The sequence below is a fragment of the Jatropha curcas genome, chromosome 4 (genome assembly GCF_041381405.1).
Source record: "Jatropha curcas cultivar XTBG-Jc1 chromosome 4, XTBG_Jcur_1.0, whole genome shotgun sequence".
NCBI classification, from domain to species: Eukaryota; Viridiplantae; Streptophyta; class Magnoliopsida; order Malpighiales; family Euphorbiaceae; genus Jatropha; species Jatropha curcas.
Window position 1 is genome coordinate 8,667,248 of NC_143154.1, and position 20,565 is coordinate 8,687,812.

The 20,565-nt window shown below is 35.5% G+C and overlaps 1 protein-coding gene and 1 non-coding gene across 2 annotated transcripts; one reads left to right on the forward strand and one right to left on the reverse strand.

The window, feature by feature from the left end:
* Positions 1 to 7,219: 7,219 nt before the first annotated feature.
* Positions 7,220 to 7,326, forward strand: LOC149496807 (small nucleolar RNA R71). The gene has a single exon (XR_016320704.1). It is a non-coding gene; the product is annotated as a small nucleolar RNA R71 (small nucleolar RNA).
* Positions 7,327 to 13,953: 6,627 nt separating this feature from the next.
* On the reverse strand, positions 13,954 to 17,529 carry LOC105633940 (sulfite exporter TauE/SafE family protein 3). Its single transcript, XM_012216646.4, has 12 exons — positions 17,114 to 17,529; positions 16,869 to 17,028; positions 16,244 to 16,444; positions 16,077 to 16,141; positions 15,941 to 15,980; positions 15,777 to 15,835; positions 15,589 to 15,675; positions 15,339 to 15,389; positions 15,031 to 15,252; positions 14,669 to 14,762; positions 14,402 to 14,542; positions 13,954 to 14,321 (listed from the first exon to the last, which is right to left on the reverse strand). The coding sequence occupies exons 1-12, from the start codon at positions 17,324 to 17,326 to the stop codon at positions 14,245 to 14,247; spliced, it is 1,410 nt and encodes a 469-aa protein (XP_012072036.1). The 5' UTR covers positions 17,327 to 17,529; the 3' UTR covers positions 13,954 to 14,244.
* Between the last annotated feature and the right edge of the window lie 3,036 nt (positions 17,530 to 20,565).

The following is a 20,565-nucleotide window of genomic DNA, read 5'->3' on the forward strand; positions in this document are numbered from 1 at the left end:
GGAATGCCTAGGTTAAATAAATTTTGATTAAAACATATCTATATATCATAAAATTTGCAAAAATTAGTGTTTATAATCTTAGAAATAAATAGTTAAATAAAAGACTTATGTTAAGTCAAAAATTAAAATTAAAGCTCAAACATACTAAACTAGGAAAATAACTAAATTTATCACAAGTTAGTAAATTACGATAGTTTTCAAGCTTGCTCATAATTATTCCAACCATGTTAAGCTAAAATAATAAAATAAAATTTTAACTAAAATTTTCCTTCTCCTAACTTAATCTAGCACATTGTCCCTAATGTGTTCAAAAATAAGACCGCTTCCCCAAACTCATCACATTATCAATATAAAAGAATAAGGGAGTGTAGTAAGCATTACCGTCATTGTATTGAAAAATACAATAGAGCTAGGTGTTGGAATGTAGCAAAGCTAGAAAATTAGAAAAAACACTAAAAACGAGAATATATAATATTCAAAGAAATGGAAACAACAACAAAGGAAACAAAAAAATCCAAGATATAACATCCAATATATAAAAACAAAAAAAAAAATCAAAACAGAAGGCAACCGAAAAGAAGTCAAAATCCATCGAGATTCCGATGGTGGAGGCGGGTGTGGTTGCAATAACTGAATGACAGTGTGGAGTTGGCCTTGCATAGTGTCAATACGAGAACCGAGGCTCCTGCACATAATCTCTGTGGACTGGAACCTATCAGCAATCATGGACTCCATTCCGTTAAGGCGAGTGTCAAACATGTCCATTCAGGACATCATCCGTGCAAGTACTTCATCGTTGGACATGCTCGACGCTCCCTGAAAAGATGGACCAGCTCTAGAAGTACCTGCACCAGAAGAAGTACCAAAAGTAGGGAAAGGAGTCGGATTACCCTCCTCCATGTTAGGGTCATCGGCATCCTCAGCCTCCTCATCATTAGAACTGTCTTCTCGAGAACCCACTGTCCGATATGAATCGCCCACTTTTTCAATCAACTTCATATGAATCATGACATCTAAGTCTAGCCTAATGCCCTTTCCTCCTCCGACACTATCATAAACTGGTCTAGCGAGATTCCATAGTCTCAAATATGCTGCAATTCGGGTTACAAAAAACCCCATCATAATAGCTCCTTTATCCGCCCGTGCAACTCTCGCCCGTTGCAAACATAGCTAATAACCAACATGCAACAAAATCCCCTGATCAATGGCCCATAAAAAGTATAATTCGTTGTGGCTCAATACCCCATCACTCTCATTTCGCCCAAAAATAGTGTTGGCTAGGAATTTGTGAATATACCTCAGGGCAGGGTTTCTCAATTTCGATGCTTTCGAAAACCTAGGATTATAATTATCTGCTCCAGTTAGTTTGGTCCATATATTGCGATCGATAAAATTCATCGGTATTCGATTATGAGCATTTTCAGTGGAAACCCAAATATATGACTAACCTCGTTTACAAAAAGTTCATAATTTCTCCTAAATAGCCTAAATTTAATTTTGCTAGGAAAGTCAAATAAGCGAATAATGGAAGAATAGGAACTCAAAAACTCTAAAGTGAGAGGTGCATAAACAAGATCTTTCATGTTAATAAATTGTTCCCACCCAATACGCCTAAGTGGTTCTAAAACAGCATCCCTAAGCCCCACTTGTGCTAGTGTAGTCTCATCAATAAATCAATTGGGTAAAATAGGGCGAAGAGAAAGTTTGTTGTACCTTTCTTGTTGTTCCGATGAGCCAATTTCAAATAAAGGAGGAGCTAGAGTCATAGGAGGTGGAACGGGTGGAGGAGAGGCAGCGGAAGATCGAGCAATTGGTTGTTGTCTAGCGGCTACTAAAGAGGCAGGTCGGCTGCGCTTGTATCGGGGAGGCATGGTGAAGGAGAGAGGTGACGAAATTTGGTGGTTGGTGTGTTTGGGTTAAGAGAAAAAGAGAGAAAAACAGAGAAAAAGGAAGAGGCAGCTAGGCCGTGCGGCTTGGGAAAAGAGAGGAATGAGGATGTGCCCTTTAAATAGAGGTGTGTTTTAATGCGCAGATCTGAACATGGCACGATCGTGCTACCTAGCACGGCCTGGTCGTGCTACCTGGCACGGCCTGGCCATGCGCGCTTCTGACCCTCTATGGCGATTTGCGGGCACGGGCGTGCTTGGAAGCATGGCTTGGGCGTGCGTGCCTCTAACCTGTAGAAGAAATCTTTGGCTTACCTGGCACGAGCGTGCTGGAGGGCACGGCTGGGGCGTGTGTGGCTCTGACTTGCGAAGCGACTTTCTCCTTTTTGGACTCACGGGCGTGTCCTGGAGCACGGTTTGGGCATGCAAGCTGCAATTCCTTATCTTATATTAGCATGGACGTGCTGTATTGCACGGTCAGGGCGTGCTAGCCTCTGACCTTCAAGGGGATTCCCACTTCTTTGCGGCACAGTCGTGCTGATGAGCACGGTCAGGGCTTGCTAGCCTATGACCTTCAAGAGTGATTTTCACCTCCGTGAAGCACCGTTGTGTTGATGAGCACGGCTAGGGCGTGCTATCTTGTAGACTTCAACTCGATCCTGAAAGAATTTTTACTGAAACAAAGAAACAATTATAGAGAAAATTTTTGGGAAATTTGTAACAGCGATAACAAAAATAAATTGAAATAAGAAGATTTAGAAAATAATATGGGTTGTCTCCCACAAGCACTTTTGTTTAACGTCGTTAAGCTCAACGCACTCAACCAGGTTCAAGCTAAACAAGACTGATGGTGTTTTTGACTGGATCAAAGTTTTCATTTTGATAAACCTTTAAGCGTTGAGCATTAACTTTGAAACTCCTGTCACCATCCACTATTTCAATGGCCCCATGTGGAAAAATTTCTTTGATCGTGAATGGACCAAACCATCTAGGGCGCAACTTACCTGGAAAGAGATGAAGTCTGGAGTTATAGAGCAATACCTGTTGTCCTACCTTTAGATTCCTTAGGATAATGTGCTTATCATGCCATTGTTTGGTGCGGTCCTTATAGATTTTGGCATTCTCATAAGCATGTAGGCGCATTTCATCCATCATATTTAATTGAAGCAACCGTTTTTGACCAACTTCCTTAACATTAAAGCTAAGAAATTGGATTGCGCAATATGCCTTGTGCTCCAACTCAACAGAGAGGTGACAAGCCTTACCATAGACCATGCGATATGGAGACATACCAATTGGTGTTTTGAATGCAATTCTATAAGCCCATAGAGCATCATCGAGTTTCTTAGACCAGTCCTTCCTAGATTGTCCAACTGTGGTCTCCAGAATCTTGTTGATTTTCCCTATTAGTGACTTCCACTTGTCCACTTGTTTGAGGGTGATATGGAGTACCTACACAATGAGTAACACCATATTTTGAAAGAAGGGAATCTAAGTACTTGTTATAAAAGTGCTTACCTCCGTCTGTGATTATTGCCCTTGGGGTGTCATGACGTGTAAAAATATACTTCTTGATGAAGTTCATCACACTTTTGGCATCATTATTGGGTAGGACAACAGCTTCCGTCCACTTCGAGACATAGTCCACCGCTACTAGAATGTATCGGTTGGAGTAAGACGATGGATCAAGTCCCATAAAATTTAAACCCCAAACATCGAAGATCTCTACTTCAAGGCTACTGTTTAAGGGCATCTCATGTCGCTTTGAGATGTTACCTAACCTTTGACAACGATGACAAAGACGAACAAAGTTAAAAGCATCTTTAAATAGGTTAGGCCAATACAAACTGCTTTCCAAGATACGTGCTGCCGTCTTGCTTGCTCCAAAGTGTCCCCCACACTCCATTAAAGGACAGAATCGAAGGACACTTTCCATTTCTTCTTCTGGTATACATCGTCGAAAGAGCTGATCACTACAATATTTGAACAATAAGGGCTCCTCCCAATAGTAATATTTGAGCTCATGAAAGAACTTTCTCTTTTGTTGATAAGAAAGATTGGGAGGAATTATTTTGCAAACAAGGTAGTTAACTATATCGGCATACCATGGAGCTTGTGTGTTTACCAAGAAGAGAAGATGTTCATGGGCGAAGTCTTCATTGATTTGTAATTCTGTTTGCTCTTCTTCCCCCAACTCGAGCTTGGATAAGCGGTCTGCTATGAGGTTCTCGGTTCCTTTTTTATCACGAATCTCTAGATCAAATTCCTACAAAAGAAGAACCCAATGGATTAGTCTAGGCTTTGCATCTTTCTTTTCCAATAAATACTTAATGGCAGAGTGATCAGTGTATACTATTGTTTTAGCTCCAATCAGATAAGCCTAAATTTATCAAAAGCGAAAATAATAGCTAGAAGTTCTTTTTCAGTGGTGGCATAATTTAATTGTGCATCATTCAATGTGCGACTGACATAATAAATAACATGCAACTTCTTTTCCTTTCTTTGCCCAAGAACAGCTCCAACAGCATGATCACTAGCATCACACATAAGTTCAAAGGGAAGAGTCCAATCTGGTGTAGCAATGATAGGAGCTAAAATCAACTCTTTCTTCAACCTGCTAAAAGCATTCAAACACTCTTTGTCAAAATCAAAAGGGACATCTTTAACTAATAAATTACAAAGAGGTTTTGTGATTTTGGATAAGTCCTTGATAAATCTCCTATAAAATCTTGCATGGCCAAGAAAGCTCCTTATTCCTCTCACTGAATTTGGAGGAGGTAACTTTTCAATTACCTCGATTTGGGCTTTATCCACTTCAATTCCTTTTTGTGAGATTTTATGCTCTAGAATAATACCTTCACTAACCATAAAATGACATTTTTCCCAATTTAAAACAAGGTTAGTGTCCTCACATCGCTGCATAACTAAAGATAGGTTATAAAGACGTGTATCAAAAGAGGAACCAAACATAGAAAAATCATACATGAATATTTCAATAAATTTTTCAACCATGTCAGATAATATAGACATCATGCATCTTTGAAAAGTTGTAGGAGCATTGCATAATCCAAAAGGCATTCTCCTATAAGTAAAGGTACCATAAGGGCAAGTGAAAGTGGTTTTCTCTTGATCTTCAGGAGCAATAGGTATTTGGAAGTATTCTGAATAACCATCCAAAAAACAATAATAGGGATAACCTGCAAGTCTTTCAAGCATTTGATCAATAAAGGGTAAAGGGAAGTGATCTTTACGTGTTGCTTTGTTCAACTTCCTATATTCAATGCACACACGCCAACCTGTGATTGTTCGAGTGGGAATTAACTCATTGTTTTTGTTAGAGATAACTGTCATACCTCCCTTCTTTGGAACAACTTGAACAGGACTTACCCAACTGCTATCGGAAATTGGATAGATAATGCCAGCATCCAAAAGTTTTATGATCTCAGCCTTAACTACCTCTTTCATATTTGGATTTAATCTTCTTTGATGCTCAATTAAAGGTTTATAATCTTCCTCCATCAGAATCTTGTGCATCCATACACTTGGGCTTATTCCTTGCAAATCTAAAATTGACCACCCTAGAGCTTTCTTATGTTTTCGAAGAACCTGCAACAACCTTTCCTCTTGATCAAGTGTTAAGTGAGAAGAAATAATAACAGGAAAAGAATTATTTTCACCTAAGAATGCATATTTTAAATGAGATGGAAGTTGTTTCAGTTCTTGCTTTGGTGGTTTACTCTCTTTCTCATCCATGATGCTTGAATCATTAATGTCATCTTTAGTCTTAATATGCAAAGTGTTTTCCACACATTCATCAACAACATCAATTCGAAAGCAGTCATTATAATCTATAGGAAGTTTACAAGGTTTAAGAACATCAAAATCAATTTCCTCTTGACCAACCCTTAAAGTTAATTTGCCCTCATATAAATCAATCAACGCTCTTCTAGTTGCAAGAAAGGGTCTTCCAAGGATTAAGGATCCTTCTCTATCTACATCAATGTCAAGAATAACAAAATCAACAGGGAAGATAAATGTACCTACCTTTACGAGCACATCTTCTACAATTCCTCTTGGATATTTGATCTATCGATCTGCCAATTGCAGAGACATCCTTGTTGGTTTTAGTTCTCCCATCCCTAGCATCTTAAAAACTTCATAAGACATAAGGTTAATGCTAGCACCTAAATCTGCTAAAGCTTTTTCAAAATCAAGATTACCAATATTACAAGGGATAGAAAAACTTCCTGGATCTTTTAACTTTGGAGGCAATTTATTTTGAATAATTGCACTACACTCCTCAGTTAACATTATCATTCCTTGATCATCAATTTTTCGTTTCTTGCTCAGGATCTCTTTTAGAAATTTTGCATAGCTGGGCATTTGAGCGAGAGCTCCAGCAAAAGGAATGTTGATTTGAAGCTTTTTGAACAAATCAAGAACTTTTAGGAAGCTTTTGTCATCTTGTGCTTTCTTTAACCTTTGTGGGAAAGGAACAGGTGGAACATAGGGTTCCACTTCCTCTTGCTCTTCTAGGTCAATGATGGGAACTTTTTTCTGCTCTTCCTTTTTTCTTTTCTATCTTTGGTGGTTCTTCTAACTATTTGCCACTTCTCAAGGTGATAGCTTGTACCTGCTCTTTAGGATTCTTTTCGGTATTACTAGGTAACGTACCTTGAGGTTGGGATGCCATCATGTTTGCAACTGTCCTAGCTGGATCTCTAAGTTTCTTATCGCAGCTTGCTGGATTTTATTGTTTTCTCTGGTTTCGTTCATGAAGTCCATGTGCAATTTAGAAAGAGCAGTAAGGAGATCATCATGAGATTTTTTCTCTTGAGGTATAAAACCTGGTGGTGCGTTCAAGGCATTGTTGGGATTCCCATATGAAAGATTAGGGTGATTCCTCAACCTATTATCATAAGAATTGGAGTATGGGTAATTCTTCCTTCCTTGATTCATCATATAGTTTACTTGTTCCAAGGTTTGCGGATTTAAAGAGTCTAGCATGCATTCTCCAATCCCATATTGCCCATTACACCTATCATAAACTTGCATAATAGAGTTGACAGGGTTAGTAGTCAATAAGTCCAACTTTCTTCATATTATCTACCTTGGCATTGAGTGTTGTAATGGCATCTATTTTATAGACTCCTGCAGACTTCTTTCTTTCAGAGCTATTTTGGTAATGACTATTGCTTGCCATCTCTTCTATTAGGTCATATGCCTCATCAATTTCTTTTCTTTCAAAAGATCCACCTGCAGCTGCATTTAGAGTGATTTTAATGTTAAGAGATAACGCATTATAAAAAGTTTGTACCTGTAACCATTTAGGCAAACTGTGATGTGGGCACTTTCTCAATAAGTCCTTGAATCTTTCCCAAGCTTCGTACAAACTTTTTTGATCATGGTGGACAAAGATCATTATCTCATTGCGCAGTTTTGTGGTCTTTGAAGATGGAAAGAATTTTGCTAAAAATTTTTAGGCTAATTTCTCCCATATTGTAAAACTTCCAGCAAGGCATGATTGTAACCAAGATCGTGCTTTATCCCTAAGAGTGAAAGGGAAGAGTCTTAGTTTTATGGTATCCTCGGAAACACCATTCTGTTTGAAGGTATCGCAAATCTCCAGGAAATTTGTGATATGAACGGTAGGATCTTCACTAGGTAAACCACCATATTGAATTGTGGTGGAAAGCATAATTGCAGGTTTAATTTCAAAATTATTAGCTTCCACCCGAGATCTTGTGATACTTGAGGTTGTTCCATTAAGAGAAGGTGTTGTGTAATCCCGCAAGGTGCGGACATGATTCTGAGGTAGAGTTCTGTATTCTGAATTGACTTGATCTGTCATGACTGCTTGCTGTTCGGGTTTGCTTTCACGTGCTCTTCTAACACCGTTGTTCCTACGACAAGTCTTTTCAATTTCTTGATCAAAGATTAGGGGTTCAGTCCTACCTGATCTTCTTTGCATAAACACCTGAAATAATTCTTTTAAAATAAAAATTAAATAAAAAAAAAGAAGAATAAATGTTTAAATTAACAATAGGGTAATTAGTATTGATATTGATAACGCCAATCCCCGGCAACGGCGCCAAAAACTTGACAGTGATTTTTCACAAGTGCACGAAATCGCAGCAAGTAATATAGAGTGAGTAAAGTATCGTCTCCACAGGGATTGTGTATCAAGTACCAAAATTATGTTAACCTATTATTATTTAAACGGCAATAAGGGAGAATTATTGTAAGAAAAATAAATACTTAAAAGAGAACAAAAATAACTCAAGCAATAGTATTTGAAGGAAAGAAATCAAGGATTTTAAAACTCCTAGGGATTTTGATTTCACTTAACTCCATCCAATTTATTTTATTAGTTTGTTAATCAATTTTAATTGTTCAAGTCGGAGAAACAACCCTAGAATCACTAACAAGCTCTCCCGATGTTTTGTTAGCTATTCTAATTCAATTTAATTACCTATCTTCCAATAGTGTAATCAAACATGAATTAAATCATTAAGTTTTGTGGTTTGTTTTGTGAATTCATAACCTAAGGTCATTAACTTATAAAAACCCCCCATGAGTCAAGCCATAAAGCTTCCGCATCAAGTTATTATTCTCATGTAATTTATACCTTGTCCATATCAAAAACCCTTCTCCCGAAAGTGAATAATGAAATAAATCAATCTAGGGGAAAAACTCTGCCTGGAAGCATTAAGTTCAATAATAAATTATACTTTGAATAAAGATAAACAAATCTAATATTATAAATTGGAAAAGAATTCAAACTACATCAAATCCCTAGTATGAGGATTTAGTTCGACATAGTAATTAAATAAAACTCAATAATACTTGAATAAAACTTCATAATCAATGTGAATAATGAAAAGTAAAACAAGATTAAGAGTTTAGAAATAAAAACTAGGCAACAGATACGTGGACGGCTTCCTTGAATCTTGGCACGAATCTTGAATGCTTGAAGTCCTTGAGAGAGAAAAGAAACAATGTGCACAAATTATCAAAGACTGGAGATGTCCTTTACAATGAAATGCCCTCTCTTTATATAGACTTCTTGGGAGAAAACCTGACTCCGTTTAGGAAATAGAATCCTTATTAAGTAAGAAATCTTTTTGGAGATATGAAACTAATTAGGCTTTGGATTTCTTCTCAATTAGGACTCTTCCATCTTCCTAAATAAGATTAGATCTTGATTTGCACGTCAGAAAAATATCTGAGGTGGGCCCATGTAAGTTATAGAGACTGGCTGGCGTTCATAATTCAAGACAGCATCAAATTTGTAGCACGGGCGTGCTATTTTGCACGGTCTGGGAGTGTCAGGGCCTGAGTTTTATGGATGGCTCGGCACGGGCCGTGCTGCGTAACACGTCCAAAGAAAAATCTGTGGAACGGGCGTGCCCCATAGCACGGCCAGGGCGTGCTAGGCTCTGTCTTTTCAGCATGAAATGCATCATGGGCGTGCTTGATAAGGTTCTTTCAGGCACGGGCGTACCAGATAGCACAGGCTTGGCGTGCTAGAGTCTGAGTCTCCACTTGATTTTCCTTAAGTTCAGCACGGGCGTGCTGATTTGCACGGGCAGGGCGTGCCAGAGCCTAAGTGTTTTGCTTTATAATGCTCTTTTCTGTGCCAAAATCCTGCAAATTTCTTTAAGATCAAGTGGATTATGATTCAAGGAATCTTTGAACAAAAACATAAATAAAACAAAGTGAAAATTAGTTAAAGTGATTAAAATTACTAAAATTCCTAATAAGAACTATATTAAAAATATTGTAAAAATAACACCTATCAATTTCCTTGATCTTCTCAGGGTTCGCCTTTATACCCCATTATGATATCACAAAACCCAAAAACTTGCCTGCTTCTACCCTGAATGTGCACTTGTCTGGATTCAATTTCATATTGAACTTGTTTAAGATTTCAAATGCTTCTTCCAAGTCCTTGGGATGGTTTGCAACCTGAGTACTTTTAATGATCATGTCGTCTATAGATACCTCTACCGTTCGCCTTATCTAGTGTTGGAACATGCTGTTGACCAATCTCTTGTATGTGGCTCTTGCATTTTTTAGACCAAAGGGCATCATTTGGTAGCAATAAATCCCCCTATCTATAATGAAGCTCATCTTCTCTTCATCTAGCTTGTTCATCCTTATTTGGTGGTATTCAGCAGCTGCATCTATGAAGATGTATACTTCATAGCCAGCTATTGAATCTACTTATTGGTCTATGTTAGGCAGAGGGTAGGGGTCTTTGGGGCATGCCTTGTTCAAATCGGTAAAATCTACACATAGCCTCAACATTCCATTGGGCTTCGGTACTAGCACCACGTTCGCCAACCAAATCGGTAAAATCCTATTTGTAACAACTTATCTACCTCAACCACTATGGCTTGTTGCCTTTCCAGTCCATGACTTTACTTCTTTTGCTTCACAAGCTTGTAGTCTGGATCAATACTGAGCTTATAGGATATGATGTCGGGATTAATCCCAATTATGTCTTTAGCCGTCCATGCTAAACTGTTGACATTGTCTTCCAACACCTTTCTAATACTGCTTTGTATTTCCATAAGCAGTTCAGCTCCCAAAGTTATAAATGTTTCCATAGTTCTACCTCCCATTTGACCAGTTCGCCCATAGGCGTGGGCTTGAAGCCGAGGTGTATCTGAGTATGTCACAAGGTTGATGCTCATCTGGCATTGTGTGTGTTTCCTCTTCTGGCATCCACATAATGGGTAGGGTAAGAGGTATCCCTTTCAGTGCTACCATGTATGCTTCCTGAGTTATCTTTTGATCCCCCTTCATAGCAATAATCTCATTATTATCACAGTAAAATTTTAGAGTGAGATACTCAATACACGTAACTGCTTCCAACTCATATAGGGCAGGTGTAGACCCTCAAATTTTGCCCCTACTGGCCTAGTGATCATAAACCATTTTTACATAAGTTTGGATCGGGATTTCCAATCGTCCCGATTTTCGGACCAATGTTCCATTGCTGAGATAATACACGTATTTAACCATTTTATTTTTTCGCGTAACCGGGCGTTTAGCGACGAAATCGGACCCAAGAAGCGCATCAAGCCCGCCAGTGCACTACCTCATTTTACGTGCCACCCAATCTGATTTTATAAAAATGGGTCGGGTCCTATTTTGAGGCCTACCAGTGGCGTATTGCCACATGAGCCCTAAAGTAGGGCAACATATCCCCATTTGTCTATAAATAGGGCATTGGATTGTGTTGAAGGAAGATTTTTTGGAAACCTTAAGGAAACTATATCATTTTCAAAACTCAACTAAGAATCAAAGAAGAACTTGTGTTCATACTTTGATCTATGTTATTAAACATCTATTTTTGATCAAAAAATCCTTAAGGATTCATTAAAAATTCTAAAAACACATTTATCTAATCTCAAACTCAGATTCTTGGATCAAAAACTCAACCTTTGAATTTCTCTCATCCATTCTTATACAAATCCTTGGAAATCTTCAAAAAGGTAGTTTCTAAGGGCCTTTAATCTCTTTTTGCACCTCTTTTTCATTTTATTTTGGTGTTAAATCACCATTCTTGTGCCTGGTTGTGAGGAAACCCGAGATCAACCAAAAGAGGGAGTCTAGGTTGAAATGGCGCATTGAGACCACAGTGGCGCAAGCCACTACGTGTGGCGTGCGCCACAAGCTAGTGGCTCGTGCCACTTCCCCACAGACTCACCCCTTTAAACTTTATTTTAATCTGTGACCTTCCTGATCAGGGAAAGGCCTGGCGCTATTACGTGTGGCGCACGCCACACTTATGTCGTGCACGCCACTTTTTCTATGGCACCAGGCACTTCATTTCAGAGGTCCAGATTAATAAATAACAATAAAACTGACCCGATTCGGATATCCAATGGCAAAGCTCCAGACTTTATTGATTTGTGACACATTTTTGCCCACAAATGGATTTAATAAACATCAATAAATAAGATTTTGAATAGTGATGGATGCATTTGCTCATCATTCATGATGAACATCAAGATCTTGAACTCTAATCTTGTTTTAATCTTTAAATTTGTTGCTTTAATTTAATTTCATTTACTTTTAAGCAGTTTTAATATTTTGTGCTTTAAATTTACGCCCTTTTATTCATTGTATTATGATTATTGTTGCACTAACTCATTATACATTAACCTTAGAACATAAACATGCATCATTTTAATCATTAGTTGAATAAATGAATGTTTTATGATTCTATATATGGGATTGTATTTCTATGAATGTCAATTTGTATTTATGTTTTATGGATGATTTTTATTGCTTTGGTTTTATTTTGTATTGGTTAAATGTAAAGGGGATTCCTAATAATTGCTTGTTTGTACTATTAATTGGGATTTGGAAAATTTTGAGAGGGTCAAGGGTAGATTGTATTTTAGGAGATTGGTTGTATTCTTTTCTCCTCCCTCCTTTCTTATGGATGCATATTTTATGTTTTATGTGCTTCACCAATTTGCATGATTGACATGATTTTCAAAAATTGCATTAAAATACATTTTACACCTCAATTCTAATTAATATTATTATTAAATTATTGTGAATTAATGGATAACGAGGAGGCCGGTTTAACTAGGTGATATAGGTGCCTAATACCTTCCCAATATCATACCTAACTCCCAAACCCTATCTCTGGTTTAAAACCGAGTTAGTCGAATAATTCGAGAATTTTTCCTAAATAGGGTGGCGACTCCAAACTAAAACTCTTACCAATATAAGAGATTTTTTTACAAATCCCTTTTTTTTTTTTTAAAGGATCGCCATTTATGAGGATTAATAAATGAGTTTAATAAAAGAAAATCATTTTACTAAATAAAATCCAACCAAGCTCGTTCTCGATTTTCCTTTCATGTAAAAATAAGGCATCATCAGCGAGCCTGCCTAGGATGACATTAAATGGAAAGTGGATGTCCGCTACCATGCAAGTTGAATTGTTCAATAAGTGCAATTTTGTAAGTTGAAGTTTCTAACAAGTCAAAGTAAAAGTAAATTATGCCACAAGATTTTTGACAGAGGTGAATTTATGCATTTGACCTATTTTAACTAATGAAAAGAAAGATAGAACTTGTATGATAAAGCTTCTTGGAATGTTAAATAAATGGAAATACCCTAATCATTAATTTTACCACAAACTTTTAAAGTAATTGTAATTTCATTCTAAATTTACATTTGCACTCTGAGCATCTTAAATTTATCAACCTATATGTATTTACTCTCTGCATTTACTCTCCAATATGCTTTTAATATGCAACTGCACTCTAAAAGTGATTTAGGGCATCTTAAATTTGTTGATATATTGCAATTGCACACTAGAAGAAATTTAATATTGGGATTTCAATTAAAATAATTAAATATAGACGGTCTAACTAATCCAAGCTTGTTAAATGCACAACACACTATTTCAATTAAAAGGGAAAATTAATCATTTTGCCCATTTTTTCTCTGAGTCGTTATTTCTCTTCCCTTTATAGGAAATTAAATAGTGACAATTGACAATGGCAAAGGAATTACCATATTTGTTGTTGTACGAAGAGTAAACATTAAATTAGCGTTGAACTCATATTTTTTGCATCTTAAAGTTGATTTAGTTCTAAAATAAAAGGCCCAATCTTGATTTTCTTGTTTATTATAAGAATACTCGGGCTTAACGTTCTTGTTTATTGTTTGAATTCTTAGGTTATAGCATTTGTTTCCCATTTAATTCAAACAATCCATGTTGCATTTACTTTTATCTTATAGGGTACAATTCCAATACATCAATAAGTTTATGGGCGTCCTAATTTGCTTCTGGGTTACAACTACACGTTAAAAGCAAATTATTATATAAATGCAATTGTTGATCAAGATCGTCTAGAATACAAATGTTAATTCAGAGTGAAATTGCAATTATTTGAAAAGTTGAGAGAGAAATTATCCCACAAGATTCAGTTAAACAGTAAGACATACAACATTATATTTAATATTCATATTACTGGAAACAGTAATGATTATAATTAAATATAATGGATAAAAGTTCTATCTCAAATAATAGTTCATGAAATGCAGCTTTGTTGCAAAAAATTTATCGGGAGAAACAATAGTAATAAGACGCAAGTGAAAAAGGAAAAACATGAAGAAGCTCAGCCACACAAGTTTTAGCTGAAACTTTTACATACAATAATCAAATGTTCAATAACATTTATATATGTATATATATATCTCTTAACTTGAAATTCAACTGTGAAGAAGAAGAAGAAGAAGAAGAAGAAGCTGCTTGTAGTGTTGTTATCTACTGAGAAAAATCCAAATCCCAATCTGCTGTACTCTGATATAACTGAACTTCTTAGTAACAAAGATTTTCAAATCCCATATACTCTTCGTTTTCCAGCTTCTCAACCATATCTGCTATGCCCACTCCACCTGCAGTATCCAATTGTAAGACTTAGAATTACTTCTTGAAAATGAAAATTAAAAACGATTCTGGAGATAACTTATGATACCTAAACTGATTGCGCTGACAAAAATTGTCAAAGCCAGTATGAAAATGATTATTGATGTTCTTCCAAGAACGGCAATAATCCTTCTCACTACGTGCTGCCCGGCCAAGGCAGCAAATGTTGCAACTATAACAAAATAAGTAGCTGCAAATAAAATAAAATAAAAAAATTAATGTAAGCAAACATTTCGTTTCTGTTAGGAGGTCCCAAGTTTGAATTGTACCAGTTATTATCAAATATTTGTGTCTTTTACAAATTATTTTCACTTACCATATGGGACAGGGAAGCGATTGAGAAAGTAGTACTGAACAACTGACATAGATGATGAGAATACCATTGCGAAGGTAGATGTTGCACTTGCCACCTGAGAAGGATACAATATTATTTATTTTATGCATATATATATTGCATACTTCCCACATGGAACTCCATTATGAACTATGTAAGCCCCTATATATAGTAGCGGATCTACATTATAGAAAGGTGGTCAATTGCTATCTTTTTTTCTTAATTTCGTTTGATACACGTGTATTTTTTTTTTTTCAATTGATCACTGTTAAAATTCTGAATAAACTCTCCTTATTATAGTTTATTATATATTGATTCTGGAAAGTTTTTTTCATGTGTTGTACCTGAGGAGGAATTCCTAGTTCAAGGAAAAGAGGTCCCAAGATAAAGCCGCCTCCTAGCCCAAGCAAGCCACCTACCATACCAGCTATTATACCACAGGAACAGTAAAGAAAAATCTGATGAAACTTCCAATTTGTGATTTCTTTTCCCTTTGATGCTATAACTCTTGTCCCTTTCCGCAAACATATGGCTTCGAAAATAGTAACTGAGGCTGCAATTGGTATCTGTACAGCATTCAAATATTACATTATAGTAGAAATTTTCGACTTGAAGGTAATTTTGTCATAATTTTTCAGGTTTCAGATCTCACCTGTAAGGCGTTAAGAATCCAGTATGTCATGGAGCAGGTTTTAGCATATGACTGCAAAAAGATAGTACACGTTTAAAAACATCTAAAAAGCCAATTCAATCTCTCTGTTCCACATTGCCCGCTTCAGATTTGGGGACCTTCCTATAATCTATTAGCCCGTTTAGTTTTGACACTTGGGTTTAAGATTGGCGCTTGGTTTATAATTTATTTGGTATTTAATTCTTGAAATGTTATATAATAGGTAGCTCACCTTAACAATTTGAACAGCAAGAAAGCCTAACCATACATACACCAGCAATGCTACTTCTTTCCAGTAAATGTTTTGAAGTAGAGGAATCTGAACAGAATTATAGAAAATGTAAGCACCAATAGCAACAAAAACAAGAATAGTAGTGTGATTAAGGATTTTTTTGAAAAGGGTATGGAAAATTCAGCAACCTCTTCATCATTTGAGAGAGCTGTTGGACCGCTCGGGAGTGGTTTGTAATCTTGTCCATCTGCAAATTATTTGAGTTTTTTCAATATTTTTCTTAAAATTTATACCCATTTCTGAATTTCAATATTGTGTTTGGATTTGTATATTTGAACAATGAAACACTCACCACCAGGTTTGGACTCTGATTCCAATTGCTTTGCTGCTTCCTGAATCTCAACCAAAAGGTGAATTAATAAGCACGAAAATACAAAAGAGATCACTATAAAGAAAGCTCAAGAACCAGCAAACATAAAACCTTTTACCTTCTTCATCATTGTCTCTTTCTTCCATGTATCTATTCCTTTGAATAAAGCTTTAGTTGATGTACCTGCCATAAGTAGATTTGTTTATTTACTTGTTTTTGGAATCGCTGCTTTGGTTTCTTTAATCAGAAGAAGTGTTATCAATTTCTTGGTTTTTTCTTTTTTACCTATGAAGAGGATAATAAGCAAAACTGTTACCATCCAATCAGCAAACATGACATTAAAAGCTACTCCAATGCTAATTCCAAGCATAAGCATGGGCTGAAAAAGCAAAGCAAGGTCATAGTCTATAAGGGGCATGTCAAGTGTTGGGTGCCTTAATCTTAGGTTGTAGTATACTGTTGATCCTGCAGCACCCATTATCATACCTACAATCAGAAAATCAAATCACAAGTTAGTAACAGAAGTAATTGAAAAACATAATATGGAAGGGAATAGAATTTAGCATTTGTCACTGCTGGCATAAGAGTGAGTGTTGTTTTAAGACTGTGTTGTGCAACAACTTTTCGAGTAGTTTTTATTGTTTTGACCAGTCAAATCATAAATGCTATATATTATTTTTTATAGTGTTCGATAACATAGCATTTGAACTAACTTTTAGAAGTTTTGTTAGCGTTTTATAAAAGGTTAACCCCTAAAACTTTTAGTTTTTAGCGTTTTATGAAAAGCTGCTCAAACAGCTACTCAAACAGCTAAAAACTACTAAAACAGCTAACAGTTATTAAAATAGTTAATTTTGCCGAACAAGCCCTAAGTATTGAGATTTGAATTAAAAAAGTAAGTGTTGCTTACACTTCGAAATGGCAGTGGAAGATTTGGGATCAAAACCTATAATCAAGGTGAGCATAGGAACAAAAATTCCACCACCTCCAACACCTCCAACACTACCCAGTGCTGCACCCAGGAACCCAACTATTGATCCTACCACAATTTTCCAACCAAACTCCATCTCCTGTTACAAATTTACATATTTATTTATATTAGTCATAAGAACTTGTTGGAAATAATCAATGCAAGAATAGTAAACAAAAACTCACTGGCCAAACAGGATCATAAGAGGACTTGCCACTCTGCCACAAGAAATGAGCCATTTTTTGAAGAAAACTAGGTTCCATTTCTTTCTCAACCAAAATTTTTGGTTTTTGTTCTTTCAGTAGTCTTTCTGCATTAGTAAAACTGCCCATAACCATTAGACCAAAGAATATCACCATTGCTCCTATTACTGAAACTCTTTTGACACTTAGCACCATTTTGGCTATTTTGGTTGGTGCAAGACTATTGGAAGCTTTGGGAGAGAGCGTATTGTTGGCTTGTAACAATGGGTTTCAGTCCCCTTTGTTCTTTGTTTTGATTTTTATGGTCTATGGTATGAGCAATTCTTATGCAGGGAGAGAAAATCTGAAACAAATAAGGGAGTGTACTCTGAGGATATGCCCAGCTTCTAGATATATAAGTGTATATATAACTCTCTTTGTGCATCTCTCTCTTTCTCTCTCTCTCTCTCTCTCTGGTCCCCTGATATGGACTGCACCTAAATGATTCTGCATCTTGTTTTTAACTGGTCAGCATCTAACAAAGGTGACCATTGAAATTTTAAAATTAAATTAAAATAAAAGTAAGATTTAGTAATGTTTTACTGTTCTTCAGCTGACAAGTTTTGTTCCTAACCTCAATAGTACCTGCATGCATCCAATAGCTTTAGATTTGGCTCCTTTAATCAGAATTTACAAAGATAGAGTATTTCATTTTTATTCCTAATTTAATTTCATTTTAACTGATTCCAATTTATATTGAGCTTAATCGTAAGCCAACTTAGAGATTACACACATTACTTACTCGAATATAAATGAATCAAGTTACTTGAACTTCATTAATAAAATGTTATGATTCATCAAGTAGCTAGTGAAGTATTTTCATATAATTTTTAACAAATTTTTATATCATATAATAAAATTTTTAATTAAAAATATTTATGAATTCAAGTGTACAAAAAATATAATCAAGGTTAAAGTAGCATTTTAGATTTTGGGTCCAGCTAAATTTAACTCAGTTTACAACTTCTAACAAGGAGGGTACTGTGTCCATTGACAGCTAAAAAGGAAAGGGGAAAGAAACATGGTTCATGATGCCAAAAAAAAAAAAAAAAAAAAAAAAAAAAAAAAACAGAAGAAGAAGAAGAATTAGGAGGAATTAAGTGATTGATCGCCTGATTTGGACGGTTAGGCGTCTCTCAATAAGCTACTAAGCAATTTGTCCCCCTAAAAAGTTGTATTCTGAAATAGATAGGGAAACAAAGCTTTTGGTTCTGAAATTTGTGTCTTTAATCACACTTCCGATAAGCATAATTTGTTTAGTTATTTATTTTTTAATTTATTAAGAGATCCGACAAACAGAAAGAATATTACCGTCTACACAACAGAGGTAACTCTTTCCTTTTAATTAATTGGTAGGTCAAGAGTAGTGGCAGATGTACGTTGTGAAATGAAGAGTCAATAACCCCTCTTTTCTAAAAAAATAAAAAAAAAAAATTAAACTTCCTAATAAGACACTACCATTAGCGAGTTTAAAGTTAAAAATAAATTTTTTAAAACAATATTTTTAGAAATTGAAATATATGAAAAATGGAGGACTTGTGTAATCTACGTCAAATAAAACTTTTTTTCTCTCATCATCATTTCAATTTTTTTCAGTAGTTCATCTCTTACACTTTTGTAGTTCTAACTCTTTAATTTTTCCTAATTTCAAATTGTATTATAAATATTTCAGGCAATTTGAGGTATCCATATTTTAATTCTGTAAGTTATATTTGTTATTAAAACTAAAACTTTCATAGGAATTGCTTGTTTATTGTTTTTCTTTCAAAACTCATTGGATATTTTATCAAAAAGATTAAAAATATAGAAAAAAAATTTAGATAATTATTTATTTTAATATTTTATTACTTATTTATACATTTTATATTGACTCCAGAAAATTTTTTTTTTTCTAGATCCACTGCTTATCGAGAGGATTCGAATTTAAGACTTCTTATTCCTCCGTGTAATGGTTAAAGTTGCCCATTTTTAATGCATCTATACTTTATTGTGTTTTAAAAAATAAATCACTGTAGCTTGCAATTTCTTGGAAACTGAAGCGAAGTATGTTAACTATTACAACTTGTTTCTTTGGTTATCAAAACCCCCAATGTTTTTTTTATAGTAGCTGTAGACCATGTTCTTGCAAGGTCAACCAATCAATTTCTTTATTCCAATCGTACCAATATCAACTAACCACTTAGCTATTTTCTATTTGATGTTATTATGATGGAAGAAGCTTCATATATTTGTTTCTGATTGAGGTAATGTTCTGAATCGAGCAAATCACAGTCTAACCTTTCCTTTTACTTACTTTAATTATTTTAGAAAAGGAAAAATTCCCATAAGCACAAGTTACTTTGTAGTTGAAAAAGAGAAATTATTGTAGGGAAATTTCGAAGAAGCAGCTTTGAACAACACAAGTTATAGCAATTGCAGGCACCGTACAATTTCAAATTGGGACCAAAAAGGCCAAAAAGGACCAATGCTAGCCCGTTTTGTGGCATATAGCTAAGAAGCTTCATAGGGTTTGAATGCTTGTTGGTTTCTTCTTCATAAATTTTTCTCACTTGCATACAAAAACTCTCTCTATTTAGTGGCTCACATCACATTGGCGGTCTGTACTGTATCCCTTTACTTGATTGTTCATCAAGTTATGCCTGCAAATTCAGACCACTAAAATTTGAACTGAAAGCTTGTCACAAAAAGATGTTAAAAGTGGAAGCATTGTAGGTTAAATTACTAAGAATTCATACCTTGAAAAAAAAAAAAAAGAGCAAAAAAAAGTAGAAAGACCAATTAGACCATACCTCATTAACATTTATACAAAAAATTTTGGATCATAATAAAACTAATAAACAAAAACAAAATGCTCTCAATTTTTTTTTTATCCCATCTAAATTCCTAGCGCGATAATGGGAATGAAAATTGCAAAACAAGGCGTACGATATCCATTGCCGATCCTAGAACAAAACGTCCCATGCGTTTAATCCCAAATCGCATGTTGCAAAAGAAACCGCAATAGCCATATCGAATCATTGAATTGTCCTTTTTTTCACTTTTCTTTTTACCTTTATTCTTCTCTTTATATTCTTGCACTTTAACTGAGTTAAGAAATAGGTTTCGTATCATAAATTTTGATGTTATGAGAAAAGGTTCTCGAACTGCAAGATGGACCACGAAGTGCGTTGGCTCTACCCATTCTTCAGAGGATTGGCACTTGATCATTCAACATAACCGCTGGATCAAAGAATTTTCCACTATTTTTTTTTTTTTTTTGACTTTTTTGGGTTGAGGTTGAAGGATTTTGATTCCACTGTTACAGGAGCCAACGGGGTTGGTACTGCTAGCATTTTATGTTTGCCCACATTTTAAATTTGTATTCCTTTTATTGATTTTTCCACACTTTTCACTAA